Below are 19,024 nucleotides of genomic sequence, written 5' to 3'. Positions count from 1 at the left end.
ATTTTTTGATTACTCGATTGTTTTTACCTCATATAGTTAATTCAAAACTGATCTCACAAATGAATTGTAAATTGAATGTAACACATTTGAATTGTACGACACAGCACAAATAATTTTTCGTTGGAGTAAAGAAGAAGAAGAACACTTTATAGCGCCACCTATGAAAGAAAAGAGAAGTATCATCAATCTAATCAGTTGATACATTAGTAAAAAGAAGAAAATTGACAAATGACAAAACAAAATCAATAGTTCTATTCGCCGTAGTGAAACATGCCATAAACAATATAAATTCAAAAATTTTCTAAAAGCATATTGAATTATTTATAAAAAAGTTATGGAAGTATGGCATGTAATTTTTAAAATATATTATTTTATTGAACAATAATATTATATTGAGCAATTTTGAAGATGAATTGCGATCAGAATGTTTTTGAGTCAGGTATTTTTCATAATGTTATTGAAGATATTCATCTTAATAACTCATTTGCAGAAACGATGTGTATTTCAAAAAACTGGACGCATTTCAAAGGACTGGTACTATCCTTTTACTATTTTTTTTTTCATTTTTGAATCTTACTCGAGTTTTTTATAGCAAAAAAATATTACTCCTACATCGACTGATGTTCAAGCAAGATATATTCCACCAAAATGCAGCATAGCTGGAAATTCTGCACAAACAGTAAATATTTTTCTATATTCTTAATTTATTTTAGTTTTGTTCAATGAAAGGATTTCAGGATTATTCTATTGAAGAGACAGTTGAATGGTTAAAAAATTGTCAAGTGCTGGATTTAACATATGAAAAATTGCAATCATATTTGAAAGTGGGTGATCCAGGATGTATACAGCTAAATAGTTATGATTTCTGTGACAAGCAAATATACGATAGTATAAAACAAGCAAAGGTATATCAATGCTATTTTGAGAAACATCTTAATCCATATTAAGAAACATCAAGAATGTAATTTGGTCCAATAATTATTATTATTTAAGTTGAATTAATCGTTGGTTTATGCACCATTCCTAAGAACTAATAGCGTATTCAACTGGCTGCACCAGTGCGTATTAATTCCAATTTTTGTGGAGCTAATTTCAGAATTAGCTCGAATTAATTCACTATGAGACTAATACTAAGAACTAATAAATGAACGCTAACAAATCAATGAGAGCATTCATGCATTCTACCTTATGCCTTAGAACTAACACTATGACTAGAAAGTTGGCCAAATTTTAACTAAGAACTAAGCTCTTAGTTAAAATAAGTAGAAGTGCGCATGCGCCACATGGAATTTCAATATTAACAAGTGACAGTTTATACTGTTTCCTGTTCCGTAATTCGTGTTTATCGATGAAAAGTATTCGGTGTATCTGAAAAATATTAAATTTTATTTTTTCACAATCATTATCAATTTCAAACATCAGTAGTTCGATCATGTGCGCTTTCCTTCACTCCGTTGAGGAATTCCTGAACACAGAATTCGCATAATCATTTTGTAACTTTTCTTGGATGTGCCATCTAAATTATTGATGTTTAATATACTTATTATTATTATAAGAACTAAAAAGAGGGTGCATAAATGCCACTGAATTCTTAGTTAATGGTTCTTAGGAATGGTATATGAACCAACCATTATTAAGGTTTATTCATTCCCAATGTTTTAAATCTAGCAGTTCATTGATAAAAATATGTTAAACAGTAAATTAATTCATATTATATATTACAGGATGTATTTGACGAATTTGGACAAGAAGAGGTTGCAAAATCCAGAGGAAGAGCTAATTTATTTGAGAGAATCAAGTCTTTATTTTTTATGAATAGAGCAGCTTTGAAATTGGCCAACATTGATGCTGTTACCAATTTTATGTTCACTAATATTGATAAAAGTGTAAGATTCTGATTACTCTTGTTATCTCCTGTCAGCACCTGAAATAAGGATTTGGTGAATTATATATCTCTGACTAATTGTAAATATTCTACAGGAAAAATTATATTTTTGCTTTTGGAGCCAATATCTCCAATTGAAAGATTTTTTTTTCTTCAAAAACGCAAAATGTTCACTAGGCGTTAGCATTTTCAAGAAATATCAAAAGTCATAAGGATTTTGAGAGTACAAAGTATAAAAATATAATAAAGTAGATTTTAGACTTTGAAAGAAGTGATTCCAACATATTTCAAATATTGATCTTTTTATTTTGAACCAAAAATTTCATTAATATTCCAAATTTTGTGAAACAAAGTTAGAAAACTCCAGGCTTGCTAGAAGTGGTCTAGTTAGTTTTTTTTCACATGACGTTTTGCCTACGACCGCAATAGCCATCTTCAAAGGTTTCAGTCCTCCATGTTTCTTCATACCAGTTTTGAGTCTAGAAAAGTTGAAAGATAACTGCGAATATCATAATTCGTATTTTTGAAATACTCATCTCGTATATTTATATACTCTGTTCAGTAGTCATAGCAAGAAAAACTACTAGAATATGATGAAATCATTTAATTTATAGATATTCACAAAATTTAAAAAAAAATATATTTTTCATTTTTCAACTACAAGATATGTTTTATGTATTTCAAATGAAATTCAAATTACTTTTTTGAAAAAAGTATTTAAATGGAAATAGGTATTTTGCACTTTAAATTATATTATTTTGGAAATGTCACATCTCTGGAGTAATTCACATAATACAGCCAAATTTAATTGAATTTTTCTATGAAGAACTTTGCAAAAGCTGAACGATATAATAGAGAAAATATAAACAACAATCATTTCAGACAATTAAAGTTACTATCTTCGACTAAGGAACCTTTGAAGATGTCCAAGTTGTAGGCGAAACGTTAGGTGATAAATTGACTAGATATCTGCTAGAAAGTAGGGAATTTTCTCTGTTGATCAACACGGCCGATAAATTCTTCAGCATTCAATTTTTGTCTACATATTATTATTATAATATTGCTTCTTCAGGACCATCACTGCGATTCAAAGGGACCATTTTATTTTGCTGATGTCTGTGCGGGACCAGGTGGATTCACCGAGTACATTCTCTGGAGAAAATCATGGTTATTTAAGGGTTTCGGATTTACCCTTAAAGATGACCATGACTTTCAATTGTATAATTCATTTTGCGCTTCGCCTTCTTCTTTTCAAACTCTTTATGGCGCAACAGGAGATGGCAATATATGTTACCCAGACAACATAGCTGATTTCAAGACTAAGGTTCTATTCCAAACTGGCCAAAAAGGAGTGCATTTCATGACATCAGATGGTGTGAGTCTTTTTTTTTTACTTCACTAGGTTTATTTTCAGAGCTGCAAAACAGATCTTTCAAATCATGAATTATGTGTAATTTCCTACACCGCATTCGTACAGGTATTTTTTTGCATTGAATATTGAGAATCTCTTTTAGTTAAGAGAAATTAATTCAATATTTGTAACCATGAAAGATGCGGAATTTGTATTTTCAGAACTGTAAAAAACATGTTCCAGATCATTAATCATGTGTAATTTCCTACACTGCCTTCGTAGAGGTATTTTTGTACATAGAATATTGAGAATCTTCTTTAGTTAAGAGAAATTAGTTTAATATCTGTAACAATGGAAGATGCGGAAATTTTAAAGTGAATAAGAGATAAATTCGTTGAGAAATTAAATTAGAAAATAAAAACATCTTCATAATACATAATATTATGACATGGTCAAGGAATTGAAAGATGTGAAAATTTTATAGCCAAAAACAAAACGCAAAATAAATATTTATATCTGCCAATCTTCTAAATTTGAGGCAACAATATTTCTGTAAGAATTTCATAGCTCAAATTGGCCTATTGAATGGTACCACCCTCTCCAATCTTGAAACTTTTAGAGTTTTTCTCTGGTGACATTCAGTTGTGTATAAAACACACTTCTAGAGATGTAGAAGAATTGAAAGTAAGAATACGCACAGCATGCTGAGAAATTCAAGTTGAAGTTTTCCAAAACGTGATAGCCGAATTTGAAAATTTTCACAGTAAAAAATTTTTTTATTCTTCTATTATTTTTTTTTATTTTTTCGTATAAATTGTCCCACAACAAACCGAAGTTTACCTCTTTTTGCATGGGGGCCGAGATATTAAGGGTGGTATTTTTTCAAATTAACACACTGTATGATATTCATATTCCATGTATTTCAATAAAATAAAAAGTTGGGTTTTCCACTTCAGGGTTTCAGTGTTAAAGGAAACGAGACTATGCAAGAGGTCCTTTCGAAAAATATTTACTTGTGTCAGTGCCTGGTAGCCTTAGAAATTGTCAGACCACATGGTCACTTTGTGACTAAAATGTTCGATGTATTCACCAGATTCAGTGTTGGCTTAATTTATTTGATGTATAAATGCTTCAAGAAAGGTAAATAAATAAAGTTTAAAAATTGTATTGACTCTGCATTCTTCAATTTTACAGTTACCATCTTGAAACCTAACGCATCTAGGCCAGCAAATGGCGAAAGATATCTAATTTGTTGCGACCTCCAGAAGAATGAAGATGTGGAAAATATTCGCAATTACCTTAGTTTTGTTTCGAAAAAACTGTGGGAAATGAAACACGAAGACAAGAATGTTGTATTAGAACTAGTACCATTGAAAAGGATTAAAAGTGATTCCACATTTTATGATTATATCCTGAACAGCAACAACAAGTGAGTCTGTCCCATAGAGTAATAAACATAGATAGAGGGAGTATACGCAATTTTTACATCTCCCCAACATGGTTAGATTACGTTGTCGGATTGTGATATATTTTCAAATCCACAATTTTAGGGGTTGTCCATTAATCACGTGAGGCTTGAAAGTGGGGGGAGGGGTTTGATAAAAATCACAAAAATAGCACAAGGGGGAGGGGGGGTGTAGTAAGATATCACGTGTATATATTTTTTCGTCAAACGCGCCATTTTTGAACAAATATTAAGCGGCACGGCGCGGCGTGTAGTGCAAAGCACAGTGCCAACAACTGACCTGCAAGATGCTTATCCAGTTGTTAGTGTTGAAGAATGTCTTGCTAATCCGTGGTCCGAGGACAATATACATTAAATATATTCATGTACTAGTACAATACATGTTTTTTCTTTGATGACACTCTTCGTTTATTATTATTGTTATGGCAATCAAAAAAAACTTGCAACCAGGTGTAGACATTTTTATTATAGTCCTTAATTTCAGAATAAAATAAGATTATAGTTTATACCTGTATTTGAATTAAGATAATATTCAGAAAATTTTAAGATTCGTTGTAGGTACTAAAAATACACGTGATGTTGAGAAGGGGGAGGGGGGGTGGTCTTAAAACTCACTACGTATCACCAATGGGGGAGGGGGGGTTAAAAAATGCTAAAAAAAGATCACGTGATTAATGGACAACCCCTTACTATATCATGATGAATGTATATGATATTGAATGAAATATATTTATTTGAGTGATTCCCGATTAAATATGCAAATTTGAATATTTGGAATCCGATATTTTTCCTAATTGTCGAATTTATAATAAGCAGAATATTTATTATTTTCTGTATCTACCTGCTGAAATCCAAGGTTTGGCTCTCCTAATGTCGTCGTTTGGTGCGCTTGAAGTTTGTTTTCTGAATTTCTGATATATTGAGATATTTATTTCAATATATTTTGAGTTAATAAGACACGTTGATTTACTATGGGACATAAGAAGTGCGTTCTTTGTGGAGAAACTCGCTAATATCACTGATATGTTTTCATTTCCGCGAGCTTCATGTCAATTGATAGTTCATGTTGGGACAAAATTTGCTTACTGAAAATGACGTATGCTCCCCCTCTATCTATGTTTATTACACTGAGGTCTGTCCACATTCAAACTTCTGTCATTTTTATGACAAATATGTGATCTTTCATTCCACTATAGGATAGGCAAACGACAAATCGCAGCATTGAAAAAATTGAAATTTTTTTGCAAGAACCCTGGTCTGAAGGAGAACCGACAACTTGATTGCCGAAAAAAATCATTAGAATATTGGCATCTACCGGATCGTTTAAGGCAGGATTTTGATAGTGATAATAAACAAAGAATAACATGGCTGGAGGACTTTTTGGATAAAACTGGTAAACAATACCACATTTTCACTAAACATACTTCAATAACATTAAACATTGTAAATGATTTAGGGACCCAAGAATATGGTGAAACATAATTTCAATATTAATAAAAGAAAAAACTTGACTATACGTTTCAAAATTTTTAATAAAATATATATAATCCTGTTGACATGCATGTTTCGGGTTTCATCCCATTCTCAAAATGGGATCATCTCATTTTGAGATTACATTTACTATTATTCTTAAGAATTTTGATCTTCTTCTACCGAAAGTTATAAACAGAAACTCTGATTGAGTCCATGGCCTTGCGCGTCCCGGGCCCCTTGGCGCCCACCCCATACACAAGCAAGTGGATAGACTGGCACTAAATTATTTTATTCATGTACACATCGACCGAATTTTGCCTTTAACGGACTCAACCTAGATTTTCGGAAAATGCACCTATACTAAAAACTTCAAGTCTCTAGCACTAGTTATCGCATTTACAGAACGACCGGACCAGTGGCGTACCCAGACTTAAGCCTTGAGGGGGTATAAAGAAAAAAATCTTCCTTCTTTTGATGAAGTTTTCCAAAGAAGTTTGCTCACTCATAATAAGATTGTGATATATAATGTTGTTAAATATAATGGATATTCCTCCTGGGGAGGATATTTCACCCTTATTCCCCCCTTGGGTACGCCACTGGACCGGATGCACGAACTTTGAAGTTAAGTGAGTTAATATAAATTATACACAGTGAAAGTCCTTGCAATTATCCATCAAAATTTAATTCAGGAACACTGTAGTATAATTATGATACTTTCTACATGCACTAACCAGTTTGGGGATTATTAACTACTATTGATATTATTACTATTCTATATTTCTAGACTGGTTGAAAGTTCCACCACTACTGATTGAAAATAAAATATCCCTGCAAAATATTTACGATTACATGGAGGATTGGTCTTTCTGTGCACTTTATTCAACACACGATAAGAATAAATGTAATATATATGGCGGTAGGTGTGAATATTAATCAATTTTTCGTTGACTCATTGAATGAACATTTCAGGATTGGGCTCAAAAACTTGCAGGTGGCAGGACAAAGGTTGGGTCAAAGTCAAAAACCTCAAATTAAGCCCTGGAACTGTTCTTTATGGTGAAATAGTAAAGGAGACCATGAAAATCGAAGGAATGGATGAATATGACGATCGTTACAGACAATGTCTTCACATAATTGATGCTATGTATTTAGGAGATCAATGCTTGACCGACCTCACATTTTCAGAAAGGTAGAATTAAAGTAGGATTATGTACAGGGGGCGTTCCAAATTATGAGCTTTTTTTTCGAGAAATTGATATAGTTGAAAGCCACAAGTCGCTACAGCATCTCTTTTCCGAGTTTATCACTGTATTCTAATGGCGCTGTCGAAATTTTTCAACAAGATATTATCTTTCAGACGAGATCTAATTTGCTCAAAAATGTTGAGCCAAACTGAAGTTACAGGCTTTTCAATCAGTCAGATTTCTCCTTTTCACCTATCCTTATTTGATGTCGTAAAATCGAAAGTGACAATTCAAAAAGATAGAGAATTTTCCAAGGATTACAGTGATGATATTTTTTCTTCAACTTCATATGAAACATTCTTGAGTAAAATTCATTTTTCTACTCGACGGTAGCTATTACGCCCCCTAGCGGTAGAGGTATGGACTTCAAAACAATTTCCAGTGTGTTCTCTTGTACACTTTAGTAGTAACATTTTTTACCGCAAGTCTCTACGATGAGTGGATCCTGAGATATAGCCGCTTACCTCGCTTATTTACCCACCCTGTAGAATATGCCTACTTTTAAAATATTGAGGTAATTTATTCCAGATTGTAAGTATATAATGGGTAACTTTTTTCAGTATATATGTGCGTTTTGGTTTTTCAACACTTGAATAGGTCTTGCCCCTAGTATTATATTCATGTTTCAATTGGAAAGATTTAAAATCATTATAATTATTGATTATATACATTACACATTCATATATGTATAAACTGTACAAAGCTAGTATTTTATAAGCAATAAAGACATCATGTAAAGGTGTCTTTATTGCTTATAAAATACTAGCTTTCTAGAGTTTATACATATATGAATGTGTAATGTATATAATCACCTGATTAGTCATCAGGTCTCAATCTAAAAATACTTCTTAAGCATCTTTTTTGAAGAATGAAGATTCTATCAGCTTCAACTGAATTCGCTCAGAAGATTATTCCATAGTCTGAAACAATGGAAAACAGAAAAAATCTGAAGACACCATTAGTATCTTTATGTTGGATTATGGCTACAAATCAAATTTCTCCAAAAACAAACGAGTCACACAGAAAAAAAAGAAAATCTCGATTTTCAATTTTTCGAGTTATCTGGGGAACCAATGGAGATATTTCGGATCTGTACACACCAACAAACTCATCCCTAAATAAAGCAACTTTTTATAATTTAAGTCACCCCATCTTTCTAATGGTTCTCGATATCCCTGTGGTAGCCCTCTAAATAGTTCTAACCCTGTATTTAACAAAATTTATTCAGTGGGCCACTGATGATTAGAATCTGTTTGTTTCTATTTGCAGGAGGGATTTGATTGGCATTTATGCAGAATCGCTGAACCAGGAATTCGAAGAGAAGAGAATTCGAATCAGAAAAAAACCAATTCACCCCCTCAACTCATTGTCTCTTTCAAGTATAATCCATAAAGACTGTAATGAAATTGGCTATCAGCATATTTTACCAACCATTGGATTCCAGAGTAGGAGGGAATTTCACAGAACCAATTCGATTATGTTTTTGAAAAATCGAAGATCATCAGAAGGTACATTTTGATTATTCTAATTCAAAAGCACTTACAAATGTTAGACTGGGGATTCATTTTAGACTAGATTCTAACAACATCAAACACATATTTGACCAAAAATAAGACATCATTTGCTTTTTCATCTACACCCTGAATATCAACATTGGTAAAACTTACGCATTTTAGTTATTATTTTCAATAAATAACCTTTGGTATCATTGGTGGAAAAAATGTAATCCTGCCTGAAATTTTCACAGTTTTGTTGTGGAATTTTGAAATATCAAAAATTGAATTAAAAAACGGTCGGTGCGCCATCCAGAGCTTTTTTCTGAAATTTTAAGGTACGTTTACATCTGACATTTATTGCATGGTATTTATGTCAGACAGTGATATACAGGGTGTTTCCTAAACATGCGGCAAAAATTCAGGGGGTTGTTCCTTGGACTATTCTAAGAATATTTTGTCCTTTGATGATTTTTGAAAAACCCATTTGTTTCGAAGATATAGGGGAAACAAAATTTCAGATAATAACATTTTATTATGAAAAATTACATGAAAATTCAACTCAACCTACAAAAACTGTTGAAAATGACCACCTCTAGCCAGCATACAAGCATCCAATCTTCTCCTCATTGACTGCCGAACCCTTTCAAAAACACCAGGATCATTTTTTATTAAGTTACACCCAGCAATGATCCGATTTCGCAAGTCTTCCACATTTTCTACTGGAGTGGTATAAACTAATGATTTTAGATGGCCCCATAGGAAATAATCTAAGGGGTTTAAGTCCGGGGAACGAGCAGGCCATAAATGAGGTCCACCTCTTCCAATCCAGCGATCTCCGTATGTTAATGTTAAAAACTCACGAGCAACCAAACTAAAATGCGCTGGTGCACCATCGTGCATAAACCACATTGCATGTCTTATTGCCAATGGTACATCCTCCAAAAACAGAGGTAACGTTTGTTCTAAAAAGTTCCGATACACGTCCCCGGTAAGTCTTTCTGGTAAAAATATCGGCCCTATTAGGCAGTCACCCACAATTGCTAATACATCACAAAACGAATTCAAATGAAAACCGTGTTTAATCTGTATTCCTTTACCATCTGCACTTATCAATTTTTAGTCAAAAAACTGGCCGTTTTTAGTAATTGGAATGTTGTTAAACAAATTCAAAAATAAATTGTACCTACTTAGTAAACACAGTGCGGTACGCATTTTTATTTAAACTATTATTAATTTTAAAAATATGAAAAATGTTGTTCGCCCTGTATCTTCGAAACAAAGAGGTTTTTCAAAAATCATCCAAGGACAAAACATGCTTAAAATAGTCCAAGGAACAACCCCCTGAATTTTTGCCGCATGTTTAGGAAACACCCTGTATAATAAGTATCGACATATCTATACGATAAATGTAAACACTTCGATCCCGCAAGTTCCGACTCGCCTGAGAGAATAATAATAATAATAATAACATATATTCATTATCAAAGTTTACAGACACATGAATTAAACAAAAAGTACTCCCTCAAATTAAACTATCGATTTATATGAGGGACTAATGACATGAATATACAAAAAATAGAGAAAACCAATTGAAATGGTTTTCTGTGAGTAGAAATCGCGTTAGTTGACTAGTGATCTACTTTTCTCGAAGTGTCGCGCATTTATGTCCACTTTACAAAAGGTCTGAAAAAAATAGAATGGCTAAAGAGTTAAACCGAGGAGTTGATCAATATGTACCACAATAAACCCGAACTGTGGGATGTACAAAGCAAAGGTAATAAACATGGGCGGATACAGGGGAGGGGGGGTCATGACCCCCCCCCTCGCGGACTTTATACATATAAAAATGTATCCTGAAAAATCGAAAAATATGCGTGGGCACTCACAAGGATGAAAGGTTGGATATGAACTATAATGGTTGAAGACAGGTTGAATCTATTGGCATTAATGCATATAGGTACATAGAACCATTTGCAGCAGTCTTAATGTTGAAAATATCATACAAAGATACGCTAGTCAAAAATAGGAGGCTAGAGTTTGTTATTAAATTTTAATATTTGATTTAATAGATGTAGTAAAAAGGAATTCATTATTATTCATAGATGGCTTTAGTTATCTGTATCTCGCGTTGTACAAGTCCGCTCGGGTTTCACTATATGGCGTTAGAAAGATGAGATTTCGCACTACAAAAACATTCTGATAGTTTTTTGATGAGTTGACTCTGTTAAGTTCGAGCACGCCACAAAGATGGACTCTACTCTATATATTATAGTTTTTCTTAGATAAAGACAAAAATATCAGCCAGGCGGCTGAAAATGTAAATAGTGTTTTTGGACCTGATACTCTAATAGCCAATCACGTGCAATTTTGGTTTCGTCGATTCCGTTCCGGTAATTTCGATGTCAAAGATGCACCACGCACTGGAAGGCCAAGCCAATTGTTGAAAATATCGATAAAAGCATGGACATTGTCGAGACCTGTTTCGATTGCTCAAATGCTTAAGAATGCACAATAAACCGTTTGGAACACTATTTGGATAAGGCTGATCTCAAGAAGATGCTAGATGTATGGATACCGCAAAAAATTGCATGGGCCGAATTTCCACTGCGAATCATTACAGAATCGCAACAAAATCGCCCCATTTTTGAAACGCTTGGTACCTGGTGATGAAAAGTGGATCACTTATGACAACGTCAAGCTAAAACGGTCGTGGTCGAAACGCGGTGAGCCTTCGGAAGAGGTTTTGCTGTATGTTTAGTGAGATTGGCAGGGAATTATCTACGAAGAGCTGTTCCCCTAAGGCACAACTGTTAACTTGGAACCGTAGTTATCGAACGAAACACGACCTAAAATTGGATCATTCTAACTATGGTAATTGAAGCCTTGTTCTTCATGCAAAAATAATGGTTTTCTTTTTACTAAACCTTATACTTTCTTGCGTTTGACTTTTCTCATGAAATAGTGCAATTTTATTTCGAAAATAATGGTTCTGTGAGGAATACGTATCGCGCACTACGTCCATTTCATTTTGTTTAGCGATGAAGCGCACTTCTAGTTGAATGGCTACATCAACAAACAAAACTGCCGCATTTGGAGTGAAGCTAATCCTCAAGTGTATGTCGAAACACCGTTACATGCAGAAAAACTGACTGTTTGGTACGCCTTAAGGGCTGGTGGAATCATTGGTCCGTACTTCTTCAAAAACGAAGATGGCCAGAACGTTACAGTCAATGGTGATCGGTATAGAGCCATGATTACTACTTTTTCATTCCTGAATTGAACAACCATGTTGTCCAGGAGCTGTGGTTTCAACAAGATGGCGCAACATGTCACACAGCTCGTGCCACAATCTATTTATTGAAAGACACGTTTGGTGACCGCCTAATTTCACGTTTTGGACCTGTGAATTAGCCTCCAAGATCACATCGCTGTTGTTTCTTCAAAATGGTTTCACATGCAGACCCCAAACAGGAAACGGTTCCTTTTTTTCCAAAAAAATATTTATTCAATTCAATTTTTTACATTAACTTATATGATAATTTCATCATATCGATATGTACAGATATCCGGACATGCTAGTGCAAACTGATCATAGATTTATTGCACATTTCAGCTATATCTGCGTCTGTCGTACACATATTCAACGCGATGGCCTATTAGACGTTTATGGAAAACTAATCATAATTTTGAGCTGAAAATTTGCATATTGGAGTTTGAGACAATGATCTTTCTCCCTAAATATTTTCAGATCTTTACAACTATATACCGGCTATACCGGAAACATACTTCTACTTCCTTATTTTAAATGGCACACCCAGTATATTATTGCATCATTAAAAAGCTTTTTTGATGGCAATTTCGGCAATATGCCATACCTTGGGTAAAAACTCAACGGTTTATGAGTTATTGGAATTCTTATAATAATAATAATAATAATAGTACTAGCAGTTTTTCCTCATTTAAAGTTGTTCCTCGATAACTCTTGAAGTATTCATTTTAGTTAAAGGGTTTGCTTAAGTAACCCCCACTATTTTTGTACGTAGAATCGACTGAAATAATAAAAAATATAGGTTCTAATTTGCATGATCCTCTTATAAACACCTTGTACTTTTTTGGTCCAAGCCGCAAACAATCTTATAATACTACGTATTTGCGGAATCGAAACGGAAAAAAAAATTCGAACAAAGCTCTTTCTGCTGAAATATTCAAAAAAATTTGAGTCCTCATCGCCACCATTTTTTTTATAAGAATCCCAATAACTCTCAATAATTCTAACAATCTGAAAAATTTTGAGAATAGAAGATGAAAGTGAAAACGACAAAAAACCAATAAAATTATTATTACAGTGCAGTGCAAGATCCCATCCGGAGCACATGCATATTGATAAAGTATCAGATTATTATTTAATAGGCGGAAAACGAATTTAATTAAAATTTCACGTGCAAACTCATTCAGCGCATCGGATTTCGAGGCATTTTTCGCTAAAATGTCCGATCCAACTTCAAAAACATCGCAGAAAAGTACCGAAGATTCAACGGACGACGATCCTTCATTTAAGAAACCTAAAAATAGAAAACGGAAAAAGAAAGGTATGGAAAAAACCGACAACAAAAAAGTGAATGATAACAAAACTCCTGAAAGAGAAATACCACATATGGAACCACAAAAGAAGATTCAAGATAACGACGAAATCTTGCATATGGAAACAGAAACAATCAACACCACACAAATCGCTTCTACTTCTAAAGGTCCCCATACCCGCCAGGATGGCCTCCAGGCCGGATCACATACAAACACAAATATCAAAACAAACATAAAGAATTACTCAACAAGAATGCTTGAAATAAGCAAAGCAGAATACAAACATCTTTTCTATCTCGCGGTAGACGAAAACCTAATTACAGACAGGATTAAAATGGCAGATGAGTGGAACAAAAAATTTCCTAATTCCACAGATATTGTTATAAAAACTAAATTAGGTTACCTAATCAAATCCAATAATGAGAAAGAGAAATTAATAAAAGTGTTGGAAGAAATGAAAAATGAAAAAGTCATTTCAGGACACAAAGAAACTAAACCCTACATCCAGGGAAAAGTGAGAACAGAACCACAACAATCTTTCTCAGTAATAATAACAGGTGTTGAAAAAAATATAAAGGATGAAGAAATCAGTCAACACCTGAATGAACTGAACTTGAAACACAGATTCTGCAGAAGAATCACTTCTAGAGCATTTAATACACCCACAACTTATATAAGAATAATCACAGGTGAAGCTACAACATCTGAAAAACTTCTCAATGATGGATTGTTCTTCAAAAATAGACACTACTTGGTATACACAAGCCATCCACCTGAACCCATGCCTGTTCCATGCAGCAAATGCTGCCAATTTGATCATATTACAGAAAAATGCACCCAACAAGTAAAATGTAACAAATGTAATGGCAATCACAAAACAACACAATGCAAAACAAATCTTGTACCAAAATGTAGTGCATGCGGTTCTGAGGAACATCTTGCATGGTCAACCAAATGTCCCAAACACCCCAAAAAACCCATCGAAGGCATACCAAACGTTACCATAAGAACTCTCAACAAAAAAACCAGAGAAATAGAAGATTTACACAAAAAAAGCAACAGAATTCATGCTCCTCTCACTATCCATGACGATATCATTAACACATACACCAGAAAGTTGAACAAACCCAAAAACACCAACAGAGATGAACTTCTAGACAAACTGAAAAGAAGATTCCTCTCACAATATAAAATCGATACTACGGCAATCTTTTCAGGCAACCGAATATATATACTTATGTTTGATGTGGAGGATCCTAACGAACCCTCGCCAACAGAACCTGTAGACAATAATATTAACCGGCAAGTTCAACTCGAAAATTAAAATCCTCTACAATAACATTAATAGTTATACACCAAAAAAATACCTGATTAATAATTTCATAGAAGAGAACGAGATACAATGTGCAATGTTTGTAGAAGCCAAAATAAAAAAAGATCATAACATCGCATACAGAGACTGGGACGTCATACATCGGGTGGGTCACACAGTTGATAATACACGTGGAGGTAGCATTGTACAGTGCCATCCCGGTTTAAAAATGGGTAAGAACAATTCTCCTGCACTGAATAACAATTTCAATGAAACATTGCATTTCACAATCCCTTTCAAGGAAGATAAATTACACATATTTTTAATATATATTCACCCACACTCAAAAATTGAGGAAACTATATTTACGAAAGCAGCTCTGTATAAATATTCAATAATAATAGGAGACTTCAACCCCAACCAAACAAAAAACAAACAAATAAATAAATTTCTTCAAAATGGTACCTTCAAAAAATTAATTACGCCTCCAACGTTTTTAATGGACAATAACCCGGACAGTACACCAGACTTATTACTTTACTCCTCAAATCTGGAAAATAACATCAAAGACATACTACTTGTACCAGACCTGGGTTCTGATCACTTAGCAATGCTGATTACGTTAGACTTGGATGCTATAACTGAAGAGACTGTAGAAAGAAAAACTTTACAATTTAAGAAATGTAAGATTAATAAAGTGAATGAAGAGATAAACAACTTTATAAACTCTCACAAACAAACAAATATGAATGAAGATTACATCTCATTATTCAATAACAAATTCTCAGAATGTATCCTGAAATATACACCTACGACAAAACACCATCCATTTCTCCACGTTTTACCACCTTTTATTGTGAATATGATCAAGAATAAACGGAAATTGTATAGAGAATACAGGAACTGCCCTAATCCTAATTTCAAAACCAAACTGAATGAATACAATACTAGTATACACAAAATGATCATGCAGTACAAACGTCATAGGTGGACGGAAGCTTGTAAGTCAATAAGAGAAGCCAAAGGGAAAAATTTCTACAGACAAATAAACAAACTCTCCAAGTACAAGAAATTTCACAAGATACCTACTATTCTAGCCAACAATAGAGAGTACAAATCAGATGAAGAAAAGGCGAACATCTTTGCAGAACACTTCAAACAGGCATATCAATATGACAATGACATTAACTTTGATAATGAAACAGAAAGAATCGTAGAAACTTGCTATTTTGATTACTTCAACAATAACGAGCGGGAGAGGGAATCAGAGCAAATTGAGGAAGCCACGTACTATGAAATCCTACATAATACCAAAAATAGTGCGCCAGGGACAGACAATATTCCTTGGAGTATCGTCAAACAATTGAACCAACACATACACGAACACATAATGAAGATATATGAATGGTGTCTGAATAACCAAACCTTTCCAGAAATATGGAAAACTGGTACCATCATTCTAATAGCAAAAACTAATAAAGATCATAAAAAAGTAGAAAACTATAGGCCCATAACACTCTTGCCAGTACTAGGAAAGCTATTAGAGAAAATAATTAAAGCTAAACTTGAGGAACACTTCAAATATTTCATTCCCAAATACCAATTTGGTTTCCGCAGAAAGAAAGCAACAGTTCACCCCCTCACAATTTTCTTCTCAAATCTACAAAATGCACAATTAAACAATAGGAAAACTGCAGCAGTATGTATGGACACTAATAAAGCATTTGACAGCATGTGGATAAAGGGTTTACTATACAAATTGTTCAAGAAAGACACACCATCATATCTTATCCATATAATAGGTTCATACCTAAAGCATAGAAGATTGAAAATAAAAATTGGCGACTCAGAATCTAACTTCTTCACTCCCATGCAGGGTACACCTCAAGGATCCCCACTCTCTCCTCTTCTATATAACATATATTGCAGTGACATTCCCACAATCCATAATACCCAACAATATATACTACAATATGCAGATGACACTTTAGCAATTTCACATGGGAAAACATTGAAAGACTGCATGAAAAATCTTCAAGAGCATGTTAATAACATCACATCATGGTTTTCAAAGTGGAGATTGAAGGCCAATCCAGAAAAATCACAGTTAATCATATTCAACCACAACATAAATCACCAATCTCCAACTATTGCAATAAACAATAAAATAGTAAAACCAACACCATCAATAAAATACCTGGGTATTCAAATTGACAGCAAAGCCAGCCTGAAACTTCATGCGAACAACATAAAGAAGAAAATGATAGCTAGAGCTAAACACTTTAGATGTTTGACCTACAACAATCAAGGAATTGACATGAAAACTGCAACGATCATTTACAAGTCTATATGTAGACCAATAATTGAGTATGGACACCCCCTATATGCGAACTGCAGGGAGTCGGTGATCAAAATTCTAGAGGTTGCTGAAACAACATCCCTTCGAGCAATAACCAAAATGAGACATCCAAACAACCGACTGCACAATCCCCCAAATCACCTTTTATATAGCAGAACCAAGGTAGAACCCATTGGAGGGCGCATTGAGAAACTCAACAATAAATTCATACATAGGCTAGAAGAATTGGACGATATAAGTGATCTCATGCACGACGAACCAGCAGATAACCCACGCAGAAAATTTCCAACTTGCACTTTACTCCAAAAATTAAGAAGTTACTTAAATTCCTAGAGTACTCATGTTTTTTTTTTTCTTTTTTTTAGATACATATTTAGAAATGTATTTCAACCCAATATGGGCTGAAGGACTTTGGTCGATGGCCTGTTGATATATCAATAAAGATCAGTTATTATTATTAATTATTATTATGAATCAAATAAGTACGCAAAATCAGAATAAATACATCGACAACATGCAAAAGGTTGAAATTTGACTGTGTTTAAATGTGAAAATTGTTGGCATCTCCGATTCGCTATTTGCTAGAATAAATATACAATATCATTAAAAATGTTATTTGTTGAAACTTATTTATCCCATTAATTTATATAATCTGATGTATTGGGTATTTGATCTGAAGGGATTAAAAATGTTGGTTGATTTTTCAGTAAAAGAATTTTTTTTTATTAATTAATAATACCGCTTATCAACAATAAGTTCTTTTCTTATCACAGATATTAGATTCCTGATAATAAGTAACCAATACAAATAAAGTGAAATACACAATTTCCTCTTGAAATATAGTTTATTTTTTGCAGATGTACCCCAGCAACTAATGTTTGCTTTACGCACTCAATTATTTTTGGATGAAAAAGGTGTCCCATTGTTTGATGATTTAGTCAGAAAATTGAAGTGAAAGAAAGACGAGAATAAAGGGAATTTACTATAATTACTGAACACATATCAGTAAAGCTCATCAAAAATAAAGATGGATTGTAAATTAAAATATTCATCTTCTTAAGCCTGAGTTCACCCAAGAATCTCAAATGTATCAAATATGACGAATGTTTTTCACAAGAAATCAGAGACTTATCCTTATAAATAAATAAATTATAGGCAAATGGAAAATATCTTGTAATATTTTGTTTTAATATATGTGATCAAATGACCAACTATTCTTTCAGAACCCATGGCTGAAGCTGGTGGGAAAAATGGGATTTTCTTAGTAAAATTTTTTATCTGATGAAGGAGTCTGATTTAGACTGTAAAACGTCAAAAGAGTTAATTAATTCATAGTGTTTTTGTTCGTTGCTTTTTTGGTAAAATTTGTTTCATCCTGACAAATTATTGCAATTATTGCGCAGGAGCTTTTTATTTAAATTTTTTAAGCTTGTTTCAGAAATTGAGAGTGAAAAATAGTTTTTCGTAAAAATTCCAATCTACCGAGAGGTCTCTCAGAGGCTCAGGAAAGTCGGGAAAAAACATTACGCATATGCATGCGGATAGTGAACAGCAAGGGTTTTTTCCGCATGCAAATATTAAAGAGTCGCATCAATCATAAAATTTTGGCATGTCTCTATGCGCCAATCATAAAATTCAAACGTTTCTCTATGCGGCTGAGCGCACAAAAATATAATTTCTTGAATCGTCAGTCAGTATCAAGACGAAAATTCTCCATGAAAGTGTTTCATTCAAGCTATTCTATTGTTCCTAACTCATGTGGAAAGTGCCTTTTCCACAATCGACTGCAGCCTTTTGCGGAAAAGTATCACTTTCCACACTTGTTAGGAAAATAACTATTTTGTGTTTCAAATTGAAA

General features: G+C 33.5%; 1 protein-coding gene across 2 annotated transcripts; it reads left to right on the top strand.

The window, feature by feature from the left end:
- Nucleotides 1-246: 246 nt before the first annotated feature.
- On the top strand, nucleotides 247-18,377 carry LOC123672833 (cap-specific mRNA (nucleoside-2'-O-)-methyltransferase 1). 2 transcript variants are annotated; one of them, XM_045607141.1, is made up of 13 exons: nucleotides 247-439; nucleotides 491-534; nucleotides 593-679; nucleotides 738-905; nucleotides 1,725-1,886; nucleotides 2,958-3,260; nucleotides 4,193-4,376; nucleotides 4,431-4,665; nucleotides 5,898-6,094; nucleotides 6,959-7,090; nucleotides 7,144-7,363; nucleotides 8,688-8,926; nucleotides 18,024-18,377. In XM_045607141.1, the coding sequence occupies exons 1-13, from the start codon at nucleotides 409-411 to the stop codon at nucleotides 18,119-18,121; spliced, it is 2,100 nt and encodes a 699-aa protein (XP_045463097.1). In that variant the 5' UTR covers nucleotides 247-408; the 3' UTR covers nucleotides 18,122-18,377. The 2 variants fall into 2 exon arrangements, with proteins under 2 accessions (XP_045463097.1, XP_045463096.1); XM_045607140.1 differs by having other exon boundaries at nucleotides 247-534.
- Nucleotides 18,378-19,024: the final 647 nt, after the last annotated feature.

The sequence above is a fragment of the Harmonia axyridis genome, chromosome 2, assembly GCF_914767665.1.
Source record: "Harmonia axyridis chromosome 2, icHarAxyr1.1, whole genome shotgun sequence".
NCBI lineage: Eukaryota > Metazoa > Arthropoda > Insecta > Coleoptera > Coccinellidae > Harmonia > Harmonia axyridis.
This window is presented reverse-complemented; position numbering and strand designations above follow the sequence as displayed.

Bases quoted from the DNA above. Each gene is read 5' to 3' on its own strand.
- LOC123672833 (XM_045607140.1), top strand. From the start codon at position 409: ATGAATTGCGATCAGAATGTTTTTGAGTCAGGTATTTTTCATAATGTT. The intron at 1,887-2,957 runs GTAAGATTCTGA...TTGCTTCTTCAG, and splicing joins TCACTAATATTGATAAAAGT to GACCATCACTGCGATTCAAA. The intron at 3,261-4,192 runs GTGAGTCTTTTT...TTTCCACTTCAG, and splicing joins ATTTCATGACATCAGATGGT to GGTTTCAGTGTTAAAGGAAA.